This window comes from Struthio camelus, chromosome 2 (genome assembly GCF_040807025.1).
Source record: "Struthio camelus isolate bStrCam1 chromosome 2, bStrCam1.hap1, whole genome shotgun sequence".
NCBI lineage: Eukaryota > Metazoa > Chordata > Aves > Struthioniformes > Struthionidae > Struthio > Struthio camelus.
Genome location: NC_090943.1, coordinates 136,972,436 through 136,998,031, shown reverse-complemented (window position 1 = coordinate 136,998,031; position 25,596 = coordinate 136,972,436). Strand labels below are relative to the sequence as shown.

The following is a 25,596-nucleotide window of genomic DNA, read 5'->3' as shown; positions in this document are numbered from 1 at the left end:
ACAGGATTCTTGTAGTTTTGTTCCAGGGGACTAACTTGCTTCAAAATAATCTCACCTATCCATCCTGCTTCCTTCTTCAGATATGTTAGAAATGATTTAGGGAGAAGCAGCATGGGAAGAGGAAAGAAGAATAGTTTGATCCAAAGAGTAGATTTAGTTTTCCAGTGACAATGGGCTAATGTTGTATATACTGTCTTAGATGCTACATAAGTTTTTAGGATGCTGAGGGGAAAGAGTGCAAGCGTTAAAAGTACAGGAAGAAAAATGAGGCACAACAATTACTTTCCTTGGTTTTTGAAGTTAACAGGTGCTTTTAATTATACAAAGGTCTCCCACTCCCACCAATAAAATCACATAGCTTGTAAAGAATACATTCTCCTTTGTAGCAAGTTTCAGTATTCTGAAAAATGTATTAGTAAGACAACACTGCCTACGTCCTCCTTTTCCAAACAGGCATTTACACTCAATCCACATGGGGATGGAGGTGTTGCATTTTTAGGCAAAACACCAGTGATTATAAGCCTCAGGCTGGGAGATCTGGGAGATTATAGCACATCTGTACTGCAAATAGGCTATGATGCAGGGATTCTCAGACTAGAGGCAACCTCCTCCACTAAATCAGTATTGTATGGTGCAATAGTGCATGGATGTACCAGCTGAGACTTGAAAGTACTCAACATGTGTTCGCATAGTGCTACTTTTAACTAAAGCTTTTTTTCTCTCTTTGAGAGTATAAAACTTAAATTCCTGCTTCCAATGGTAGTTACAATCTGAATCAGACGTTTCTATCACTCTGTGACTCCTGCTCTAGAGTTAGCCAGATTTACTCCATCCCCTCGTAAAATGGGAGTACGATCCCTCACTCCATTGTACAAAGGGGATAAAAATACTTCCATAGCAGACTTTTCTGTCAGAGCAAAGTCCTAGATGCAGAATGCTTACTTTCCAGATACTGAAGATGAGGCATTTGTGTAAGTCTAATATCTGGTTTAGTGGGATTATTTCTCTTTGTATACATCTCTCCAGAAAAATGATCTAAGCAATAGATGAATAGCTAAAGTGAGACAATTTCTCTCCTCACACTGTCTTGTGTGAGGTCTGATTGGTAAGGTGCTCACAGAGACTGCCTGCTACATTGGACTCTGGTGGGACAACACCAAATTTGAGATTCTTTTCAGAAACTAGACTGTGATCAGCTCAAAACATAAAACCACAGAACAAGACAACATTTTTGAGGTTCTCAGCTGTATGCAAATATTTGTTTTATGTGCAGGCCAAATACCAGCTACATGATTTTCTTCTGGAGAGTTTAGCATTTGCATTGCCATTATGCATAAGTTTTCCTGTTTAAGGACTCACTCTCCTTGACTTAAGAACATCCTCAAAGAGCCATATACAGGGGAGCCTGCAAGACATTACTTGTTTTCTTCTGTTGAATCTGCAGAAGCATGGAAGTTAAACTGGTTAAAAACCAATTATTAGCCATCATTGCTGTAGGACATTGTTTTTCACTATATATTTTAAAAGCAATGAAATAAACATAAGCATGCTAATCACTTTTCTGCTGTTTATCAAATCGGTCCAGTAAGGCCTTCCATATGCTGCCTGGGATTGTTTGGTGTTTATCTATTAGAGCCTGGACTGCAGTCTTTGTCTGAAAAGAGAAGAGAAAGTTGGCCTTTACATATTTGCTTATGCAAGAAAAAACAGCATAATCACTGACTTGCCAGAGTTTCAAAAGGTATTGGGAAATGCACGTGTAAGATCTCCTTTAAGAAAAAAAAAAAAAGTGTCATTTATTTTAGCTAGCTGTGCTAGCAACATTTTCCTTTAAAATGGAAAAAGAACATTGGTTGCAGTTTGGTAAGGTTCATATTGTAAAGACTTTTCAGTCCTGGGAGTTGGTATGTCAAATTAGCCTTTAATACATGCACACATTAAGTTTTTGCAGTCTTAAAGTTTTGCAGCCCTGGAGGTTTTCAAAAGCACTGGATAAAGCTTGACAAACCTGGTCCGATCTCATATCCGACCCTACCATGACCAAGAGGTTGCACCAGGGACCTCCAGATGTCCCTCCCAACATGAATTCTTCTATAATTTCATCATACTCAGCATATACATAATAAGAGAACTTATAACTACATTCTATTACTTTTCAGTCTTCATGCAAGTCAAATGTAAGTTTGTGAAGAAAATGAGTAAAATATTCTACATCTCCACTAGGGATAGCAATGATCTCTTTTTATTTTTTCCTAATATACTTAAATTTGAAATAAGGTAGCCAAATACTACAGTGATCTGTCCCCAAATGGGCGGTAAAACATCACTGGGAATATAAGCAAAGAGTAGCTAAACTTTTCCTGATAGATTCACTTCCTGACTCCTTTCCAAGGCAGGATCAGATAGAGATCAGCTAGTCTACCGTTCATCTCAAACCACATTTAAGTTTTTTTTTTTTTTTTTTAACTAATACTAGACACAGAAGACTTAACAGTACTTCCACTGAAGTGGATGGCCAAACTCCTGGCTTAATAAAGCAATTCAGTGGAAATTTTAAATTTCAGTTTAGCAAGTATACAAAATACTAATCCCCCCAAATCCAAGAATATGGGTAACCATAAGGACCATCTTAGTATTAATCTTGCATGCAGCCTCCTAAACTGGTAAGCACAAACTCTGCAGCTTGCTGGGACAGTTCTCTTGTAACTGACAAAACCTGTCTTTCTGGCTTCACTGTCATGAAGCCCAGAACAATGTGCAGCATATCCTTTAAAACAAACAAAGAAAAGACTTCTTACGTCTTTTCTGGGGCAGCAAGGTGATTTTCAGATCAGTGATTCCTAACCCATATTTTGATCTATCTATTCCTAGACCGAAGTAGAATTTTCTGAATAAAGCCATCTTTCATCTTCTATGAAAAATAAAAAAAGTGAGTTTTCTGTATAGATTAATATTTTGAAAAATGCCTAAACCATACTTCTATAAAAGTTGTTATGCACCTAACCACGACTGACTTCATCAAGCTGGAGGTACTCAAAATATTTTTGCATTTGGGATGTGAATGATTTTTTTTTTAAGTTTTCCTTTTGATAATGGGACTGAAGCTCTTTTGGAACTGTTCGATGTTTCTAGCGCCCTATGTTCTTTAGGGAAGATTCTCAAAATATATTTGTTATATATATATATGTTTATTTTCCTATCTACTTCAAATTGAACTTAAAACAGTTTATACTATTTCAGATATCAAATTTATCAAGGAGGGAAAAAACTAAGTTAGTGTTCCAAGAATACAGTTATCACACATTCTGAAAAGATAGGGGCATCCCAAACAACTGTTACTGTGCCAGTACATACTTGTCGATATCCACACATTATACAAGCATGGCGCTCAACTGTCCATTATATTAACAAGCTAGTAAAAGTGTACTTGTCTTTAATCAACCCTACAAAAAAACTAGTTTCAAGTGCACATATAAAACAAAGTGTGTAGTTCAATATTGCAAGGAAAACTAACTTACCTTTTCAACTAATTCCTCAGTAGTTATATTTGGATCATAAGGAATTGCCTCCCCAATATATGTGCGGAGTTTAACTGGAATTCCTCCATATGGCGGAGTGAACGGCAGTCGAGTACTTTCATATAACTGTCTAAAAAATCCTGTAACAGTTTAAGAGGGAAGAAGTGAGATCATAGTGACAGTAAACACAATCCAAAGCTGAAACTGATGGATTTGGAAAGACTCCTTAAAGTGCTCGTTTCATTTGACAGTCAAGAAGAAATCGTTAAGATTTAAATAACTGCCCACCAAAACAAAGGATGACAGAATTAATAGATTACTGAAATGAGACTGCATTAAAGAACCAAATCATAGAGCACACACTAGTTACACACTTGCTAGATAGTTCAATATTTGAGATACCTCTGACCCACAGCAGGCATGTTAAAGAATCCAGTGTAAGCAAAATTCTGAAAAGAAAAACCTTTTTGAGAGAAAAGTGAAGAAAGCATTCCAAATCCTTAAAATATATTTTAAAGTTCTTACTTCTTTCTTTAAACATCCTATATCCTTCCCGGACATTTTGAGTATACATCGGAATGATGGGCTACGGAATCAAGAAAAATAAAAAGGTGAAAATGTTATACCATGTTTGAATTTATGTTTTAGTGCCTGATAATGCAGTTGAGAAAATTACTTGAATATAGAGGATAATTACTGGTTGGTTAGATAGCAAACATGGAACTTTCTTATCACTGAAATGCTGACAGCTTAGTAAGTTGCCCTGCAATAGGAGTTTACTTTGAACTTAATACTTTGAACTTATCTTACAATTCTGCACTGGAAGTTCCAAAATTCTAATGGATTATTAACATTCATATTTCAGTTTGGGACAAATACACACACTAAACATTTTTCTTAGGCGTGGCTGGAAGGGGAGATAGCGTGCCATTTGCCAACAGCCAGTAGTTTGCTGATTGTTTTCCACATCTCAGGTGCCTCTACAGAGGCTCAAGTCTCTATTCTGCTTAACCAAGACTAGGAATCAGTAAGCTTCTTCACACTGGAATTAAATGCCTTCATCAGCAATTTGTTTTGAGTTTTCAGTCTTCCCATTCTGAAAGCCCATCTTGGACTTCAGAATTCTTACCTAAAGACAGCATCAGTGAAACTGGTATGTTTCCACAAAAATTCTAGTTCATCTCCCGAATGTAAAAAAAGAATCAAGTAAAATATACTGAATTGCAATGAAGCATTATTTCTGCCATGATGAACAATGGTAATTAGATGTCCTCTGTGCAACAATCAGAAAGAATTTAAATGAGCAATTCAAATTTTGCAGATTTGTTAAGAATCATCACATTTGGCATGGAGCTGTCAAATGTAGATTTTCACACTGATATAGGTGACGCATATAAGCCTGCGAAGTTTCTACACCTCACATAATTGATATTCTGCTGATGGCAGATATTATTTAGAACAGAGAGAACAAATATTAATGCTGTGTTTTCACCAGTAAGTCTGCTGTTCATTCATTCACACATATATGAAATATATTTGTGTGTTTATTTTGGGGGAAGACATTGAGCAGAGCTAATCAAAACATCAAAATTATTTATTTTTTAAATGTAAAGGTTAATTTTGAAGAAAAGATACACCACTTGATAAACGCCTTTCATGGGGAGGTCCCAAGGACGTGATCACTGAAACACTAGGAAATTATTTCAACCTTCACAAAGAAACTTAAGCATTGCAAATACTATCCTCTATTACACTGTCTTTAGAAAGCTAACATCTGGTTGTTTTTAAAAGTAACTAAAACTTAAAACCAGTAACGTCCCAAGGGAAGGCTTTTTTTAAGAGAGCATTTTGATAGTTTCCATTGCTTTTAATTTTTTTTCCCCATTTGCAATATTTTATCTAAAAAGATTCAATATTGTGCCACAATATTCGAAGACTTGGGGAAATAATACCGCTCTCACACAATTAACTGCCACCTGCTCTCTTTTGGCCTTCTAGGGCCAAACACAGGGACTGGAGCTGAGAGTCAGGCATAAGCCCCATTTCCTTCCGTAAATTGGGTGTCCGACTCGAATAGAACAGCAAGCAGACGCATCTTTGTCCATCTATATCACAAATGGATGATAAGCATCTTCAGCTGCTCCTTCATCCCCTCATCTTTTACTGCAAAAAGAAACAAAGCAGAACTCTTCTTTTACAGCACACTTAACACTGCATCTTTATCTATAGTAGAACAAACAGCATTTGCCCACTATGCAAAATACATGTCATCATACCGCTAAGTCCCTCCTCATCCTCAAAATGTTCAAATCTACAGCTCCCATGTCCTTATGGCATGTATTGCCTGCTACAGCATAGTGAAAAAGTTCATTCTGGGGTGCGAGAGAAGGGAAGAGATTAAATGAGCACATACATGCAACCAGATCTGCTGTCCTGTTAGAAAAATTAGCTGGGAGGCGCAAGTACCAGGTTCCAGTTTCTGCTCTCAGAACTGCTCTTGTAACTTTTCCCAGTAACTTCTTACAGGATGAGCAGTGTAGCAGTTACAGCATGGAAGGCCACATGGAGAATGGAGTATGTATTCGCCTATGCAAATGAACTGCTGTTGCTAGTGGAGCTAACCCTGATATCACTATACTGGGATGCAGAATGGCACACAAGACAAGCAACTAATTATCTGTGGGCAGACAGATGCTTAAATCCTTGTGTCTGACTCAAGGACAGTTCCAATAATGCAAGTGCGATCGGAATCACTTTTTTCATCTCTGGTGTTTTAAGAGGTAACCACATAAATCTCTCACAGCAAAACAAAAACTAACAGGGGGAACTTTCTTTTTTCTGAAAATATCATTGCTACCATGATCATGCTGACAGAAAAATACAGAACTTCAGTCTAATAGCTGTTTCAGCAAGGTATCTGGGACAGGCAGAGAGAGAAGAGCTATCGGCTATTCAGTAACCTCTTGGCTGTTGGAGCCTGCCAAATTCAGTGGAGCCTGTAAGGTAGTTACAGTGATGCCCACCATAGTGAAATCCAGACAGACTTCCTGATCAGAAGAGAACAGACACCTGAATGAGTGTATTCAGTCAAAGGGGAGTGATACGAGAGCAAGACACACTGTAAAGGTGAGCTCAGGCTAGTAGGTGTCAAAGAAGATAGTCCCCTCTGCGCCCTCCAAGTAATAGTCCTACATAGTGTCTGTTTTACCAGACAGGCTAATACAAACCACCACAAGAACCTTTCACACTTCACAGATTTTATTTTTGATGAATATCCAATTCATTAAACCAAAAAACACCTTTCAAAAGAAGGTGCTAGGAATTTTAAGGACTACTATTCAGCTGTTTCCACACGCTTTTAAATTATGTAAGATTGTAAGGATCAGGATTTCTAGCAAGAATTTTCTGATTTTTTTTTTAATCAAGGGTGGCACCCTATGTTGAGGGCATTTCGATTTTTTAAATTCGATTTTTATTTTTAAAAAAAACACATAACTGTAGAATTATACCATAAGGTTCCAAGCGAAGTGAAAACATCTGGCAAAAAATTGTTCCAACGTTTGAGGTAGCTTACTAGACAAACAGGAAAATGAAGTTACTAAAAATCACTCAAGCTGCATGCAAAGTAGCCAAGTATACTATTATATACCAATACAGAAAAGGAAAGATTATAAGGCAATTCCAAATGCACATCCAAATTTGACTGGGTTTATTCTATTCAGAGTCTCCTATTTTCCTAGTAGTGGTGGTGTACAAGCCCTCGCACTGTATCAAGTATTGTGACTAACAGCCCTCACTTTTGAGAAAAAGGAAGGGAGAGGGAACAGAAGTACAAAATTCCCAATGGTTACAAGACCAGACAGCAAGACAGACAAAGAGCTGGGAATAGGTCTTCCAGGCTAAAAATACTTTATCCACTTGATAATCCCCTAAATTTATTCTACTGTTTTGTTATCTCCCTACAAGATTTCAAAGGCAGACAGTTATGAAGAAATATTAACCTGAAGCATATATTTTGCAATCCTGGGCACTATGCAGTAGGAGCTTTGGAGAAAGGGACCAAAGCAAAGTTTAGCAAGCAACAAGTGAGAGGAAATAAGAAAGAGAAATAGCTACATAAAAAACTGAAAGGGGTAGTGAGAAATTTCATGTGAAGAACTCAACTCGCAGGACAGATACTCTTACATAGCCTGAAAAGGGTTATATTAACTTGGAAGGCCAAAGAAGAGCGCCGCAGTGGATTAGATATTCACGAGAATAAAAATCCTAATTTTGCAATTCTTGGGAAAGCAGCAGCAAAACACTCATGGCAGAAGAGATAAAGCCTGCATGCATGTTAGTAATGTTCCACACAAAGAGTGCTAGGTGTGCTAAGCCTAATCCAAGACAAAGTTGTGCCCTAGTTATGACGATGAAGATGGGAAGTGGCAATTAAGATAGGGAGTTACAGAGTTACTGTTTCAGATCTATACCATCCAAAATAAAATTATTTCCCAGAGACTGCATCAGAGAAACAATCTCATGTGTGGAATTATATGGAGGGAGTCAGACGCAGTGGTAAAAGTTTGTATTTGTAGATAATCATCCACATGGAAAACGTAACTGAAATTGTGGCCATGTGTTCATTAGCAAAAAGTGCAAACCAATAGAGGCATATCTGTAGAGGAAAACAGACGATGCTGAGGATCTAACATCAACACTGGACACATTTCAGCGTTCTGTTTGTACTTAGAACTAACTGTAGTCTGGTACCATCAACTGAATGCCCACTTGCAGCTTGAGAGTATTATGTTGCACACCTGGAGTGCTTCTGCTGTAGTTTTGGCCAAGAGGACTGCAGTTCATGTACGCTGAAACCATACTATGATGTTCCTGAAAGCATTGTAAGTGGAGGAGATGGGAAAACTGCTCCAAGAAAGCATTCCTGATCCAAACCGAAACACTGATTTAGACACACCTTGCGCTAGTTGATGGACTCTTTCACAAACATGAAGAAGAGCAAGGGTAAGGACAAAATCCTGGACTTTCATAGAACAGAGTGGGAAGAAAGAAAAATAAGGACAATGCATTAAAAATCCATAAGGAAATGACTAACGTGTAGAAGGAAAAATAAGAGAAACATATTTTAGTAGTCTAGTAAGATGAGAAAAAAGAATCAAATATTACAGTAATATTGAGAAGGACCACAACATAAGTTTGTGAAATGTGGTCAAGACAAGAAATTAGATGCCTGCCTGAGAGTAATATTTTTTCATCTGACGACAGCAGGAACCAGGCAGACTCATCCAAGATGGAACCATAGAGAGGGAAGCTTTGCAACAGTCAAGAAAAAGCTATATACTTCCATAAAACCTTTGCTGCCTGTAGATTGCTATACTTGAGGAAGATAGGAGAAGAGGAAAAGAAATCTTTACTCTCAAACCTTTTTCTTCTGTCTAGAAGATTTCCCAGCAAACTCTCTTAAACTGCATTTTATACTGAAACATACATGCAACAAGCATAAACTGGGATGGTAACATATATTACTCACCACTTTTGCATCTATAGCCACCTGAGCAAAGCCTTTTCGGTTTCCCCACATCAGTTGATAACTTTCATCACTGAAGAGTGCTTCTCTAACGCCACCAGGTGAGACAGACACCAAGTGTCCATTCTTCAGTGCGCTAAGACATTCCTCCCTTGTACCTGGCATAATACCAGTCACTCTCAATAATAATTTAAGTCCTATAATAAATAAATAGCAAATACATATTATTGTAACACTTAAATCATAAATATTGTTTCCATGTAACAACAAGATTACAGCTTAAGGAAAATCTCATGGCTATATATTTGAAGTAAGGCAAATTTGTATGGAGTCAATAAACCACCTACAGAGTAAATATTGGCAAAGTGGCAAATGTGGGACAATATTTTTGCCCAAACATTATCAGGATGAACCAGTTTAGCAAGAGCATCTCCATAAGCCAATGTCTATGTATGCTATTTGCCATAATTATCAAAACACCAGCCATGCAATAGAAACTAGTGCCTCAAAGCTGGAAATCTGGAAATTAACATCTATTCATCCCGCCTTTCTTTTAAATGTTTTTAATACAAAACAAATACAAAATTTAAGTACAATAAATATTACTATAAAAATAAGTGCCTGTAAAGCATGTATTTTTAGCATTCTTTTAAAATGTCACATTTAACATTTTATGCTGAGTTTTACGCAGTTAAATTGCAAACTACTTGAGATCGTCAAACTGGGCAGTTCTATGACTCTTAAGGTGCAAGAATGGCAGAATTTAACAGGACAATTTCAAAAACAGCGATGAATCTTGTCACTGCATCTTACTTAATCCTATTCAGTGTGTCTTATTTGATAGATTTTTTTTAATCAAAGATAGATTTTGACTTTATTTAATCCTTTTGTGAACTCATCTATATTTTTTGTCCTGTCACTATGAATGTCATAGCCTTATTAGGTGAAAACGTACTTCCTTTGCTTGGCTTTAATATTTTTGCCTGTTAAGAACTACAATACATCACATGAAATTACTACAAGACAGACTTATCACTTCTTATTCACCTCTTGCATTAACTCAGAATTTTATATCCCTCAATCATGCAAGACTTCTGTCCTATATTTCCTCCTCAGGGGAAGTCATTCCATGCCTCTGATCATCCTTGTTTTTTGTTTTTTTTTTGTTATCTTTTCTACTTTGCAGCCTCTTTTGAGATGAGAAAAGTTCTGGCTGCTTCTTCCTTATGCTTTGTTTTTCTAAAAATAAATGAAGCTTGCTCTTCTACATTTTCTCCCTTTTATAAAGCAATTATTTATTTATTTCTCAGTCTATAATATGTTGAATCTGAGTATGTTGTGGTAATCCGTATTACAGAGCTGCTCTTCAACAGTAAAATCTTGAAACAAGTTTTTGCGCCCTGCTCAGGGCTAAATCTGTAACTGCTTCTCTTTTAGTGGATTTTTTGACTAGTTGTTCAAAGAAGACTCATTTGCTTTGTTCAAAAATTTAGATTTGATGTCATGCCCCGCTGCAGTATCTAGTCAGTCTAAAAAGCAGTTAAGTAATTAATGTCTCTCCATTTACCAGGCTTTTCTGCTCTCATAATCCACTGCTGACCAGCCAGCATGAGGTCAGTAACATAGTCCTATCCTACACTTTCCGTTTAGTCACGAAATTTCATCCCAAAGGAATTATATAATGTCTGTTTGTTGTTTTTGGAGGAGCTGCCAGCGTCTTTATGAGCTTTCACTTCAAAGAAAGGATATTCTACCTCATTGACTCTTCTGCATTTACCAGCCTACCCCCTATCTTTTTGCTTAAAAGCTCTCTTCAGACTGTAATAGTTATTAATTTCACCAAAACCAGCAATAGGCAGAATGAATTCAGAACGCTTAAATACAAGAGAACATGTTCTTACCTGGTAAACGAAAGACAAAATGGTCAGCTACTGACAGACAAAGTCTTTTCTTCCAGAGAAAGAGCCTTGATAAAAAGTAAAGGTAGTCTATAGGAATAGCTCCGTGGTAATATACAAGAATGCCTGGTCCTTCTGGTAGGTTTTCCACACCATGAAGCTCATAACCTGTATGGGATGGAAAGTAATACAATGACAATGTTTGTTTTAAATTATCTGGGAATTAAAGCCTTTACTGAATGCCTTTCAGAGAGAGCTGTAAGAGCCTAAGGAGTAGCTTTTAAAAGAATTAAGTTCTAGAGGCACCCTTTGGTCAATAGCAAAGAAAAGGCCCCTCAAACACCACAGAATGTCCTACCTAGTAGGGTAATCTGTGTTCCGGTTAAATCTCTAGATCAGATTTGAACCTGACACTTTCACCAAGTGAGTAGACTAAGTTAATTATTGCCTATTGTAACTTTTCCTGGTCCAAAATGTAATTTAAAAAAAAATCAGTACACTAGTATGAAACAGCTTCATCACGAGAATGAGAGAAAAATAACCTAACTGGATGCCTTCCTAAAATAGGCAGTATTAATCTCCAATCTGTGCCAGACAGAATGAAAGTTGGGAATGAGTGGCCTTCTATGTAAGTGTTCAAATTAGGAAGAGTTGGGCTGGGGACCCTGCCATTCAGATTTTACAGAAGAAAAAAGTTGCCCTAGTTTATGTGTTTAAGTCCAAAGCAGAATCCATTACAATCCCAAAGGCAGATTTGCTCCACATGGCAGTTATGTGCATTTCATTTCACAAAGGAAAAAATTTCCTGACAGGCGCAGACTTCTATAAATCCCTTTCCTGGCTCTTCCTACGTTTGAGCTAAACTGTAGGCATAGGCATAGTAGGCTAACGTATACAAAGGCTTGGGAAAGCCACAGCTCTTACCAACTAAGCACTCGATTTCACCTTGCCTGCCTTCATCTCCAACCCTGCTACAACTCCTGCCATGAGCTGTTTAGTGAGATGGCCAGAGAGGGAGCAGGCAGAGTCTGAGGAAGAGCCGGAGAAGGTTTTATACTGCAGGAGGTTCAAAGATTAAGGGAAAAAGCTCTGAGGAAGGGTAACAACACAGAGAATAACATTTTATTCTTCATCATTAGGGCAGCAAAATTAAGTCCTGCTTATAGATTTAAAACTACACCTGTGGGAAGAATGAGTACATAGCTTGGGGCTAAGGATTTTCCTAGGCAGCAGGGTGTGCTGAGGTGCCTGAAGGTTGCGTATAATGACACTGAATAATCAGATTACTTTTAAATTCTGCTATAGTATAAATTTAAATGTGCTAATTATTTTCTTTTCCATACAGCCCTTGAAGTTATTTTAAGCTGTCATAACAGAGTAGTTTTCTCCAACTAAAAATACACTAATTACTTGTCCAGTTAGTTGTTTTGTTTTGATTGTTCATTTAAGTGGGTTATGAACAGCTACTAAAACACAAAAAGAAATCATAATCCTGCCCTGCAAGTAAGTGACTAGAACTAACACGAACACTACAGTCTACTCTGATACCATAAACAGAGAAGGGCATCTGTCTACTCACAGAAATGTACCCTATATAGTCTCATTTCTCCCTTTCATTCTGTCTGTTCTAAACTGCAGTCAGTCTTTGGGGCAGAAAATCCGCAATCTATGCCACAGGAAGTACAACATATATCATTTACTCGCACTCATTTGGAAGAAATCTAAAATTAAAACTTAGGTATATTTACTGTCCACTGCAATTCAAACCTTCAAACCGTCATGCCATACTTACCATGCCATATTCTTGCATATATATCCCAGAAGCTTGCAACAGCTTTTCTTGCATTATCCCAAACATCACTCAAGGGATCTGCTTTTACCTCACTGTTCCTCTGATATATTAAAAGCAAAATATTAGTAAGGTAAATGAAAAAGAGGATTGTTAAAGGAACTATAAAAAAAACTAGTATTGCACTCATCATCAGTGAGAAGATGACCATATGAAAAAAATATTTCTCCAGGTACTCCACACCAGTCCATTCTTCCAGCATGTAAGCAAGGCAGCTCACGTAGGCCATAGGTATCTGTCCTGAAGCACAGGATTCTGTTCTACCTATCATGTCCTGCAGGAAAGAGAACAAAAACAGAGCTAATTTCTATGATTCTGGAAGCTACTTGTTTTAGAAAAGACCTTCACTGTAAATATACCTAGCGGTTATTTTGCTGTAGCATTTTACCCCTCTCTGTCATGCTAAGATAGCCACTGGCGATTGCTATCCACTATTGCCTATGAAGGCCGATTAGATTACCATAAATATTTATGGATCTGTTCTACACAGCAAGACAATAGGTACTCAGAGAACAAGCAGTAGAGTCCAAAAGTACCACAGGGAACAACGAAAGTAGGCTACACAGCTTGGAACATGTTTCTTCCCAGCAGACCAGAAAGGCAATTGAACATTGGGGATTTGAATACATTTTAGGTTAGGCTTTGTGAGGATTCTAGAGGAAAACTAAAAATTCATGCTAAATGGGACACATTCACTATCAAAACTACGTAACAGTAAGAGTTTTCTGTTTAGGTTTGCCTTCCTTGTTAGGAACTCAGAAGAACGTTAAGCAATAAATATCTTCAGCAGTCAGCCAGAAACACCGATACCAAAGCTCTTGGCTCTGCTGATCCTCTTCAGAGAGTCCAAACTAGGTTTCTCGTTCCCCTCAATTTGGTAGCTAGCAGGAAGTGAGGGAAATGAACAAAAGAGTGAGCAACTGAACTAGATGATGAGCCAAATGGCAAAAATCTGAATAGCTGCTGCTCCATCCAGAGGGCTAGAGGTGGTTGGGATAGCATTTGCTACTGCCGGCAGCCTCCTGAAGGGAAGCTCTACACCCCCACTGACTCAGCCACACACTCGCAAACACACACCCTTCCTTCAGACTTTCCAGGCCAATTAGGCTCCATGGGCCTAGAGATATTTTTGCCACCTATGCAGCTACTTTGTCTGTTCTCAGTACCTGACTCTATCCGCTTTACAGCAAGTAATAGTGTCTCTATAATGCAGTGGAAATCCAGTATCTCTTGCTTATTTTAGGATTCTTAAGCACATTAACCAGAGATTTAAACACTACAATCATATACGTTAATCCATAACTAAATGCAGCTTTTACTTGGCTCACTCAGGTCAATGCTTGCTCAACAAGTACATTTTTCTGATCCAACACCAGAACAAGTACGGACAACAAACAAATCACAACTGCCACAGTGCCAAGAATTTGAAGTACAGCAAGTCCAAACAGACTTTATGAGTATATTTGACATACATATACAAGCAAATCTATTATTCACTAACAACTCTAATTCCTGTCTTTTTATTTTTCTTTAGTAAGCCCTGTATAGAATATCAGAGGTGAACTGGTATAAAGGTCCACTCAGGTACCACAGAACACTGTCTCGGCTTTCAAAGGCACAGAATGGCTGTGCAGACAGGATGGCTTCCAGTCCAAAGAAACCAAATGCAATAGCTGGAAGGATATTAAACTAGGAGTGCAAAGGAAGCAATGGTTGTATAAAATCAGGGTCAGCAGGCAACAAACAAATGAAACCAATGCAGCGAAGACATCATGAGAATGAATACATAATTGTTTGCATACTGATTACAGGTGCTGGACTAAGATATAAGAGGATGTAGAAATTCTCACTGAAAAGAGACTCTATCATGAATGAAACAAAAGGAATAGTCTGTATTAGTTGGATATTAAAATCTCTGCTTACAAGATGTTTAAGAAGGATGAAGTTGATGGTGTGGCACTACTCTCTATTAAAGAAGTGATTAATTGTTTAAAGTTACTGAGAACAGTAAGAATTACAAATCCTGAACGCTTGTGAAGCTTGCTTCTGCTGACAGAACCTAGGAGAAGGCAATGCTAAGGGCTTGCCTCAGGCTACTGAATCAGAAAAACAGCATTCGTGCTTAAGAGTAACTCGTTCATCCTGCAACGTAAGGAGAAGGAAAGGAGTGGATTTTGCATCGTTATGGAGGCTTGGAACACATAGTACACCCCGTAGCAAAACTCAGAATTTCTAACAATTTCAGATAAGATTTCCACACGCATAATAAATGTACCCATAATAAGGTAAATATTTCAAACCCCTATGTGAAGGGGGGATTAATGACAATGTATTGATCACTGACTGGAAGCTGGTAATCAAGGCATCCTATAATCTACCAACATGTTCAGATATCTTATATTTAACATTCTTTAAAAAGCCAGGTGAAATTCCCTCTAGCCTCCTGACGCTCATTTTTAATAACTCTTGAAAGACTGGGGAAAGTCCCAAAGACTGGCAGAGATGTAGCCAAAGTCCCCAAATGCAGGTAACAGGCTGCACGTCTCAGCGCACAGATAAATCACCAGCAAGATAACTGAAAAGCTGGTATGGGATCAATGTAACTGACGCTACTCATCATAATTTTGGGGGAAACTGATCTTGTAAATGAACGCACCTCCACTCTTTGAGGAAATTATAGAGGTTTAATAGCTTGTGCAAATGCCACATCCCTATAATTTTAATAAAGGCTTTAAGCTACATGCCAGCTGCTACTCAAAGGTGGAACAAACCCTTCCACCAGCCCCTGACCACACGTTCTCACTGCATCTCAGTGCTGCCATAGCCAGACCTGGTACCAGCAGGACCAGCTAGCTCCCTGCTAACTGGATGACTACATAAATGCTGACATAACCAAAGCCACTTTTGGGAACAGCCCAAACTTAAATTGGCCTACAGTGATTATGAAAGTACATTATTTTTTAATAAAAATATTATGAGGTATTAGTCAAGCTCTTTATAATGGAGAACATATGAAATGAATAATGTCATCAACTGGTATGACAAAAACTAATCATCAGTGGGGGAATTCCCATCAAATGGGAATTGATTCTAAGTCCTACATTATTAAATATCTTCAGAACTTTCTCCTAACATCAGTGGGATGTTACACTAATTCCTCTTCCTCCTTCTCAATTTTTCCACAGCATAAAACTGTCTTTTGGATGGAAAATGCTACATTTAACCTTGTTTGCTCACTAACCACAGGATAAAAGAACATCAGTTACTTATTCATTTCCGATTTTGAGTGTAGACCCCCCCTCCAAAAAAAGCTCTAGAAGAAAGAAATTCAGTGACTTAATTGTACAAAAGTATCCTTTAAAACCTACAAAAGGGATATTAACAGTACTGATTTGACTAAGGACGTGTGCAAACAGTTCAGTACACATGGAGTGAGTTAACTCTGCATCAGCTAACTAAGTGGGTGGGTGGGATGCAAGCTAACTCTACATCATTCCAATTAAATCCAAGCCAGAACGGAAAGAATAAATGATTGACGGAATGATAAAAAGTTAGGATGAGCATGGATCTTACTGGCAGTTAGGATGCTCAGCTCGGTTAGAGTTGCCCAATACTTCTGTTGAATACTACCTACAACATTTCAAAAAAAAGGATGAACCCTGATCAGCTTTTGGACTGTATGATTTGAGCCCGAGGTGGTAAATGTATCTCTCTGCAACTGTCAGCATAACATCAAAGGACTAGTACAGGATAGGACGTCTCTCTCTGACATGGTTTACTGCCTAGCTCTCCCCAGCATCTTGCTGAGACCACAAACATAATTTTGTGGCACGCTTTTTACCAAACACTGTACAGAGAATTTATTACATAACTATTTGAGTGCCTATTGTAAAGCTCTTACTAAAGATCTGCTTGATTATGCATTGAATGGAAATATAAGAGTATTAACTGCAACATATCTGCTCGTAACTGTTCTGTTTTGCCCCAAGTCTTGGAATTTTAAGGAGATATTTCTCTCCTATCAAATATGAGTCAAAAACATCTCCCATATTCTTCAACAGTGAACATCCTAGAAAAGATTAACAGATGGGTATAGTGTTTTGTGAACAAATATTTTTTCAACTGTCTATATTTTTCTTATCTCATCTAACAATGGACTTGAAGTCTTACTATTCTGAATGATTTCATTTTCTTCTAGGGAACAACATCTATGTTGACATCCAAGATGTTTGTTTTGGCTTCGCCTATAAAGTATATCAAATTCCAGAGTAATAGCAGTAGCTACACTGTAAAATTACAGGTGATGTCACAGAGAGAACTAATTTCTTCCTATGTAAAGGCGAGCTCCCCTTCCAACAAAAGACTCTTCCATTACAATCATTCAGATCCTGAGATCTTGCTGCACTTGTTAATAAGGATAATCTCATCAGTTGCTATTATAATCCCAGGAAACGGAAGAGCAACAACAAAACCATCACAAGACACCCATGGCAACAAAACTGAAACCTTGCAGTCAGCTTTCAGCTTTGACTGAAGTGTAGGTAGCATTAGTCTTGCTGATCAGCTGTTTGTTCCTGGCAAAAAGTTTAGCAGAGCATAGAAGGAACAGTAGTATTAAGTAGATGAAGACTTTCCTATATAGAATTCTGTGATATCTGCTTTCTTGTGGCATGCTCTTACTTTCTCTTCTGTCAGCCTCAAGTGCTCTGTTTCATAAGGGAAATAAGATGGCAGCTGCAACTCCACATATTACCTGTCTTCTAAGCGGGACTCGGACAAGGACTTATTCAAGCCTTCCTACCAGTTTTGCAAGAGGAAAACACAAAAATATAGCAAAAGAATGTCTACCAAATAGCAAGATTTTGGTGATATGATTCAGATTTTTCCCCTCTCTTAAGTAATAGCAACTCTTTTGCTGATGTCTAAATGGCCAAGGAGCTACAATATTTAAGCACAAGAAGACAACTTCATATTCAGTCCACACCCACTACAAGTTATGATGTTTATAATTCCAAAATATTATGACTGCAAAGACCTTTCATATCTACACTGGCAGACTGGAGCCTAAGCAATGCCTGACTAGCTAACAGAAAAATGCGCTTTCATACATGTGTGACTTGGGGTAGGTCAGCACAATTTTGTGTGCACACAGTGCACACCTCGTTAAAAATGTTATGTTTCCTTTATATATACACATATATCACATGACATTTTAGAATTACATCATCATAGAATGGTTGAGGTTGGAAGGGACCTCTGGAGATCATCTAGTCCAACCCCGCTGCTCAAACAGGATCACCTACAGCACATTGCCCTGGACCACGTCCAGACAGCTTTTTTATATCTCCTCCTTTATTATCTATATATTACTAACAATGTAAATGAAATTCCAGTTTTGTGTTTTCCAGAATATTTTATAGCACTTCCACAAAATATGACTCTTCTGCTGTCCTCGTATAGCCACTTCATAGTTCTTGCCTACGTATATCCACAGATGCTTCTATGTTTCCACAGCTTTTCCTACCTACATGTATTATCATCCACCCCAAAACTGAAAGGCATATCCCCCTGAAGTAAAAAGTATTGCTCTGCAAGCAGTCCTGTAAAGTGCACAGTCCTGCTACTTTCAGTGCATATTCTATCTTTCCCACACACCAAGGCTATCTAATCTAGACTGTTTTTTTCCCAATTATGCTCTTACTTCCTCAGCAAGTATGATTATTACTAAATTTTCATTCAAGTTTGATTCAACACACGCAAATTAAGAACTATCACTGGTCAGGTAGCAATGCTGAGGTTTAGTTTCCAGAAATTTGATAGATATGAGCTGGAAGATTGCATATGAACAGTAGGATCTGTATCCTATCGCTATTTGGTCATGCCTATAATATGCTGAGGCACAAGTAGAACATAGTAAGTGCCACACAGCTGCATTTCCTCCTTTTGTTCACCTAGAAACGTTATTGGTGAGAAAACTCGCGATTTTTCCTTAATTTCTGCTTTTTGGGATCGCTGACAAGGGATCATCGCGCACGCCCAGCCCGCGCACAGGTACTGCAGTTTCAACGCATCCGACTCCTTGCAGTAAAAATAAGCTGTTTCGTCCATACAGAGCGGAGGGCAGCTCTCGAAACGCCTGCCATCGAGCTTCTCACTCCACCCACGGGGATGCTCCGGCTCTCGCCCACAAAAGGGAAGAAGCAAATCTTCCTCGTCTGAGCTCCCGCGGGGGCAAGCAGGCGCCTTGCCTTTCCTCCCGCCCCCCCCGCCCCCCGCGCTACCGGAGGACCAAAGCGTGGCAAAACCTGCGCGCTCGGCAGCGGAGGCTGCTCGCTCCCCTCGGTGCGCCGAGCCCCGGCCCCAGCCCCAGCTCCCCCGCTTCACGGCCACAACAGCCCCCTCTCCCGCCACGGGGCGGGACGGGGGAAGGCGCTCACAGGTTCCCGCAGCCTCTCTCACCTGCGCGCAACGGTGGCAGCAGTAAAAAAGTACCGCGCTGTTCGGGCCCGGTGCCGGGATAAGAGCGCCGCCGCCCCCGCGTGAAGGTCCGAGGAGGCGGGGCAGGCCTTGGGCAGCCCAAGTGGGTTCCGCGCCCACATCTCCATTTTTAATTCAGAGATAAAGATCCCGGGACGGGCCCTGGTAGCCCCGCCCGGCGCCGCTAGATGAAGGCGCCGCTTCCCGCTGCCAGGGACCGGCAGGCAAGGCGCAGGGGGAGGGCGCGGAGCCCCCAACAGCGTCGCTCCCCGCCCCCTCCTTAGTGCGCTCTGCCCTCTCCTCACTCCCGCCGTCGTCTCTTCAGTCCCCCCCATCGCCTCAGTCCGCCTCTGCCCTCTCCTCAGCCCCCTCCTCAGTCCCCCCGCCCCCTCCTCATTCCCCTTCTGCCCTCCCCTCCCTCGGTACCCCCGTCGCCTCCTCAGTCCCTCACCCCGCCCTCTCCTCAGCCCCTCTGCCCTCTCCTCAGTCCCCCCGTCATCTCCTGTAGTCCTCCCGTCGTCTCCTCAGCCCCTCTGCGCTCTCCTCTTTCCCCTTCTGCCCTCACCTCGGTACCCCCGTCGTCTCCTCAGTCCCCCCCCCCGTCGTCTCCTCAGCCCCTCTGTCCCCTCCTCAGCCCCTCTACCCTCTCCTCATTCCCCTTCTGCCCTCACCTCGGTACCCCCGCCGTCTCCTCAGTCCCCCCCCCCGCCGTCTCCTCAGTCCCCCCCCCCGCCGTCTCCTCAGTCCCCCCCCCTCCGTCTCCTCAGTCCCCCCCCTCCGTCTCCTCAGTCCCCCCCCCCGCCGTCTCCTCAGTCCCCCCCCCCCCGCCGTCTCCTCAGCCCCTCTGCCCTCTCCTCATTCCCCTTCTGCCCTCACCTCGGTACCCCCGCCGTCTCCTCAGCCCCTCTACCCTCTCCTCATTCCCCTTCTGCCCTCACCTCAGTACCCCCGCCGTCTCCTCAGTCCCCCCCCCGCCGTCTCCTCAGCCCCTCTGCCCTCTCCTCATTCCCCTTCTGCCCTCACCTCGGTACCCCCGCCGTCTCCTCAGTCCCCCCCCCCGCCGTCTCCTCAGTCCCCCCCCCCGCCGTCTCCTCAGTCCCCCCCCCCGCCGTCTCCTCAGTCCCCCCCCCCGCCGTCTCCTCAGTCCCCCCCCGCCGTCTCCTCAGTCCCCCCCCCGCCGTCTCCTCAGTCCCCCCCCCCGCCGTCTCCTCAGCCCCTCTGCCCTCTCCTCATTCCCCTTCTGCCCTCACCTCGGTACCCCTGTCGTCTCCTCAGTCCCTCCGTCGTCTCCTCAGTTCCCCTCTGCTTTCTCCTCAGTCCCCCGCATCGCCTCAGCCCCCTGCCATCTCCTCAGTACCCCTTTGCCGTCTCCCCGGACCCCTTCTGCCCTCTCCCCTGCGCCCTGCCCCGCCCCCCTCCCCCCCAGGTGACCGGTTAACGGCCGCTGCCCCGCTAACGGCCGCTGCCCCGCGCTCGCAGGTCTCGCCGTGCCCAGCGGCGGGGCGCTGCCGGCGGGCAGCGGGAAGCCTCCCACCCGCTGGGTAAAACTCGCTGTAGCTGCTGGGTGTTCAAGAGGGAGTTTCCTAAGAAGGAGCCTGCAAGGAGGTTGTGGCGCGGGAACAGCAGGCTTGAGGGCACACGGCCCGTTTCGCTGTAGCTGAAGACGGAGGGGAAGTCTATGGCTTAGCCTGGAGTGATGAGGCAGGGCTGCCTACGCGACCTCTAGGAAATCACGGGCGGCTCAGCAGCTATGTGCTACAGGTAGATGGGGTTTAAAACGGCTGCAGGGGACAGGGTTCAGTATTTGTACGATTACCCTGAGGACTGCGCCACTGGTCGTAAGCAATGAGTATCCGCTCTGTGCCCGGGGGAAAGACGTCTTCCAGTGACGTGCCTCCACTGTCGGTTCGCGTTTTACCTTGTTGAAGGAGACTTGCAGACAGGGGCTTGGCTATTGAGAAGGAAAGATTCTTAATAAAAGGCTTAGAAAAACACGATGTCACGCTAAGGCTACAATTAAATAGAAGGCTAAATTAAACAGAGGAAACCTGAAACATACCCGTATGTTTTACTATTAGTCAGCACACAGCTAATATTAGAGATGTCCTATTTGGCTGGATAAGACCAGTAGGTACAGATTTTTAAGTTCAGAAAAGAATTAATCTGGCCTATTTAAGATAAGTGATAGAATTTTATCCATTTGATTTGATACTGAACAAGAATGGGATAAGAATGATTTGCAAATGAAGAGGAGAGGAATTTCCCAAGTGAACACCGGAAGAAAAATCTGCATATGCTTAGAGACAGCCTTTTAAGGATTAAAAGGCCTTTAAGAGTGCATCTGGAGTTTGTCTCTTCCAGGGCACAGCATGTTGATTTCAGACTGAAATGGGTCCTGAGGGAAGCTAGACAGGACTACCAACTCTTGTTCACAGCGTGATGCTGCCATAGTGCTTCAGGAACGATTGCTCCAAACTTGCAGATGCTCAGGGAATTAAGCAAGCATAGTCAATGATACTGTAAGGAAAATTTCAAATGATTGTCCAGTAGGGCTTATTCCTAAAGAGGATTCTTCACCAGACTTTCCCTCCAAACACTGAGCGTATTTTGATGCCGCTGATACAAGTAAATAGGCGTCCCCTGTTCCTCAGACGATGCATAGAGTAAGAAGCCCTGCTCCAACCTGAGCATCCCTCTTATGTCCATGCTCATCCCAGAACAGAGCTGAGCTGCTGCCCTTGCCTGGGTCCCATGAGATAGAAGGGTAGGGCTGCAGCCCATCTCTTCCTGCACATAGGTAATGCTGTAGCTGTAGCTTGGGGAGAGCGGTCACAAACCTGGGATCTGGATTCCGGTGGTAGGCTCTTCTGCTGACTTCTCGCTTTTATGAGTCAAGATTAACTTGTTCAGTAACAGCTTTTCTAGTGAAGGAAGACATTTAGGAGACGCTAAGTATTTCTCCCCTAGTGTGAAGTAGCAAAATCATTGGATAAGTATATTTGCTGGTAGAGAAATTAATAGAATGCAGGAATAAAGTATTTAAAATATAGCAAAAGCAGATTTATGTGGTCACTGCAGATAGAAAAGGGATTGTACATCGTGCTCACTGGCCAACACCAAATCAAGGTAACACTATTTGTATACAATCAGTCAAAGAATCTAGGTAGAAATGAAGGAACTAAAACTACTACTTAAAGTGAAATAGCAGTCATGACAACATTGATATTGAAGAATCTTTCATTGTTCATAAAATATAATTGGAATAAAGATTATTGGATAGCATAGTTGCATAGTTGAGGAATTGCATTGTTATCTTTGCTTTTCCTTATTTTCTTTACAATCACCTTGAAGAAAAGTTGTATGAGGCTTTTCCAGAGTGGTTTTTGGAATCTGGTATGGGCGTCCAGCAGCAGATTTGGATGTGAATGAAAATTTGTAATGATGGATAATACTACTCTGATGAATTTTTAACATTACACAAAATTAAAATTGAGGAATTTGAATCTCAGGATGTGAGGAGAACCTGTCTGAGATGTATTGAAGTTAAAGAGATGCAAGATATCCAGAGTCTGGAATTTTTAGATCAAATAAGGGGCAAAAATATTAGAAAGAAGGTTCCACAATAATTGCAGAAATATCTGGTGTACAGTGTGTATTACCATGAGTATAAAGATCTTAAGAGAATTAGATAAAAACGAAGTTGCTGGTAAAATAAGCTGTGTCTTGGAAAGTAGGAGGATATGTTAAACAATGGGGAAAAAAACAGTCAAGATTTTTTTACCTTCAGATAAAAACAAAGGAAGAAACTAATGAAGGTAAGACTAATTAAGAATGAATACAGGCGAAAAAGTATTTTGCTCTAATTTTCAATAAGGCAATGAAACAGGGCATAGGCAGATTAATAATAATGATGAAGGAGTAGAAATTACAAAGGTGGAAGCAAAAGCCAATGTAGACAAATTATAAGTAGGATAGAACCAGGTAGTTTTCTCAGTCTATACCAGAACAGTGTCTAGAAAAATGGACTTACAGGCCCAATAGTAAGGACTTTTTAGTAGCTTTATGAAGTTAAGATTATCAGATAGGTGACGTATAGCAAATATAGCACCTATATGTAAAAATACAAGAGAACTATGTTTCAGGCCAACGTATATTAAGAAAATAATAATTCAAGATGTGGAGAAAAATAGTAAAACTCATGTTTCATTCTGTAATTGTAAATCCTGCCAGGCTAAACTGATCTTTTTTTGACAAAATAATTTTTGCTGAAAGAGAAAGGAAAATAACGTGTCATCTATTTGAATTCAGTAACGTTTTTCATACATGATCTCTTAGCAAACTGAATGTTTTTAATTTGCATAGAAAATGGCTAAACATGTTGTGCTGAAAGAAGGTGTTAGAGATGGTGTTCCTCATGAATAAGTCTCACAAATTAAAAGATTAAGTGATTTCAACAGTACAAAAGGAGTGCACTAGTGACATTTGCTTGTGAACAAGTTTTGGAGACGTTGTTAATACAAGCAAGAACTGTAGCAGTCTATGGGAAGAAGAATGATCTTGAGAATTAAATAGTAGAAATAGTTGTTTTAGGAATAACTGCTGGAAATGCCATAGTTTAAAGTACAATGATGTATGCCGTAAGTTTGAAACTTATCAGTTGGACACAGATTAAGACAAGACTGGACTCCACAAATTACGGAGCGGCAGAGCTGCCAATTGGATGAGACCATGAAAAAGATAAGTGTAACCTTAGGGTTTATTTGACAAGAACTTCCGGAAGGATTAGTGAAGTGTAGAAGGCATTACTGAGATCTGCTCTGAAATACTGTATTTAATTCTAATTCCCTCTTGTTTATAAAGATTAATTTAAATTGAAACAAGTAGTGAGAAGAGCCCAAAGGATGACAGGAATATAGAAACTTGTCTTAGGAGAAAAGACAGAGCCACTTGACTTTTTTTTTGGCCTACTAAAATTAAATTTCAAACAGGATATAATTGTTGCCTTTAAATAGTTTGGGGGGTAAGTAGGTAGAAAGTAATTCAGGTCAACTGAAGCACAGAATAAACACATACTAATGATCAGTCTACAAGTTTTATATTCAGATAAGTTTTCTAGCAGGAAAAAGAAAAAGAGTGGGGTTCTGAAGCTGTTTTCAATAGAAGTTACAGAGTTTTTGTTACTATTTGTGAGCTGAAACAAACAAATAGATTATAGAAGGTTGGGGGTCCCAGTCCTGTGTTGCTTGTACAACACTGGAGATGAGCTGCTGTCAGAGCTGACTTACTTTCGCTGGATATGCTTCCAGCAGAAAGTGGAACAGATGATTAAGTTTGATTGAGTTTGGTTTTGAAGATTGGAAAGTTTCATCTGAAAATTACCAATTACTTGTTACTGTTTCACAAAAGTGTCTCAGTCTTGCCTCTTGTCTTCTAGGACCTAGGTAGTGCTAGCAATTGCCATTGACCCACTTTGGAGCACGTGGTGGCTTTGTGTCTCCTTAGAACTGTATCTCATTGCAGCCAGTAATGTTGTAGAGTCATTGGAAGAGAGGGCTGCTTGTAGGTCTTAAATCTGGACAAGCTGAATGTGAACCCATTTTTTTTCCTTCAAAATTGACGTTCTAGAGATGTCAATCTCTAGGTGCTAAAAGATGGAGTCTGGATTGTACCACAGCTGTGGAACTGATTTCAGGCAGTCTCCGAGGCAGTCTCCAGCACAGCAGAGGTAGAAGTTGAGACAAAGAATAATTATTTTATGTTTTCTGGAAGAGATGCTTCACGGATGAAGATAAAGCAAAAGGTGCAGATAAAGAAAAGGATACTGCTTTTTCTTTAGATCCTGAAGGAAACATCCTCCAATACCATTCCTGGAAAGCTGTTAGATGGACTGAAATTGTTAGCAGTAGGTGGAGTGAGGAACTTCACTGGTCAGGCAGGAGAAAATGGGCATTGCATAGAAGATCCTATTCTCTTTCTGGCCATGTAAAATGGGCGGAGTCAAACAAAACTCTGCCAAGGCTGAGGGCTCAGCCTGTCCTGGAGGAAAACAGAAAATAGCTTGAGATTAAGATTTTGTGGTCTAGCCGCTAACTCAGTTCATTTGCCTTGAAGCTGAAGGTGTTGACCTGAGCAGCAATGGTCAGCTTGACGTGCAGGCCCTTATTCCTAGCTCGAAAGAGAGCTCTTTGGTTCAGATGGGATACTCTGTCTGTATATGCCATCCCTCTTACATAATGCAAGATCATGCGAGCCCAGGCTGCTTTATGACTCAAGTCTCCCCGTTTCTTTTTTAAAGCCTCAATCCCCTTCTTGTTCCCCTTCAAAACT

General features: G+C 40.7%; 1 protein-coding gene across 2 annotated transcripts; it reads right to left on the bottom strand.

Annotated features, from left to right (window-relative positions):
- Positions 1 to 289: 289 nt before the first annotated feature.
- On the bottom strand, positions 290 to 19,587 carry LOC104143189 (DGAT1/2-independent enzyme synthesizing storage lipids). 2 transcript variants are annotated; one of them, XM_068932698.1, is made up of 7 exons: positions 19,252 to 19,587; positions 12,736 to 13,066; positions 10,947 to 11,111; positions 9,049 to 9,242; positions 4,044 to 4,104; positions 3,519 to 3,658; positions 290 to 1,654 (listed from the first exon to the last, which is right to left on the bottom strand). In XM_068932698.1, exons 2-7 carry the CDS (start codon positions 13,061 to 13,063, stop codon positions 1,550 to 1,552), a joined length of 993 nt encoding a protein of 330 aa, XP_068788799.1. In that variant the 5' UTR covers positions 13,064 to 13,066; positions 19,252 to 19,587; the 3' UTR covers positions 290 to 1,549. The 2 variants fall into 2 exon arrangements, with proteins under 2 accessions (XP_068788799.1, XP_068788800.1); XM_068932699.1 differs by lacking the exon at positions 4,044 to 4,104 and having other exon boundaries at positions 1,539 to 1,654; positions 19,252 to 19,317.
- Between the last annotated feature and the right edge of the window lie 6,009 nt (positions 19,588 to 25,596).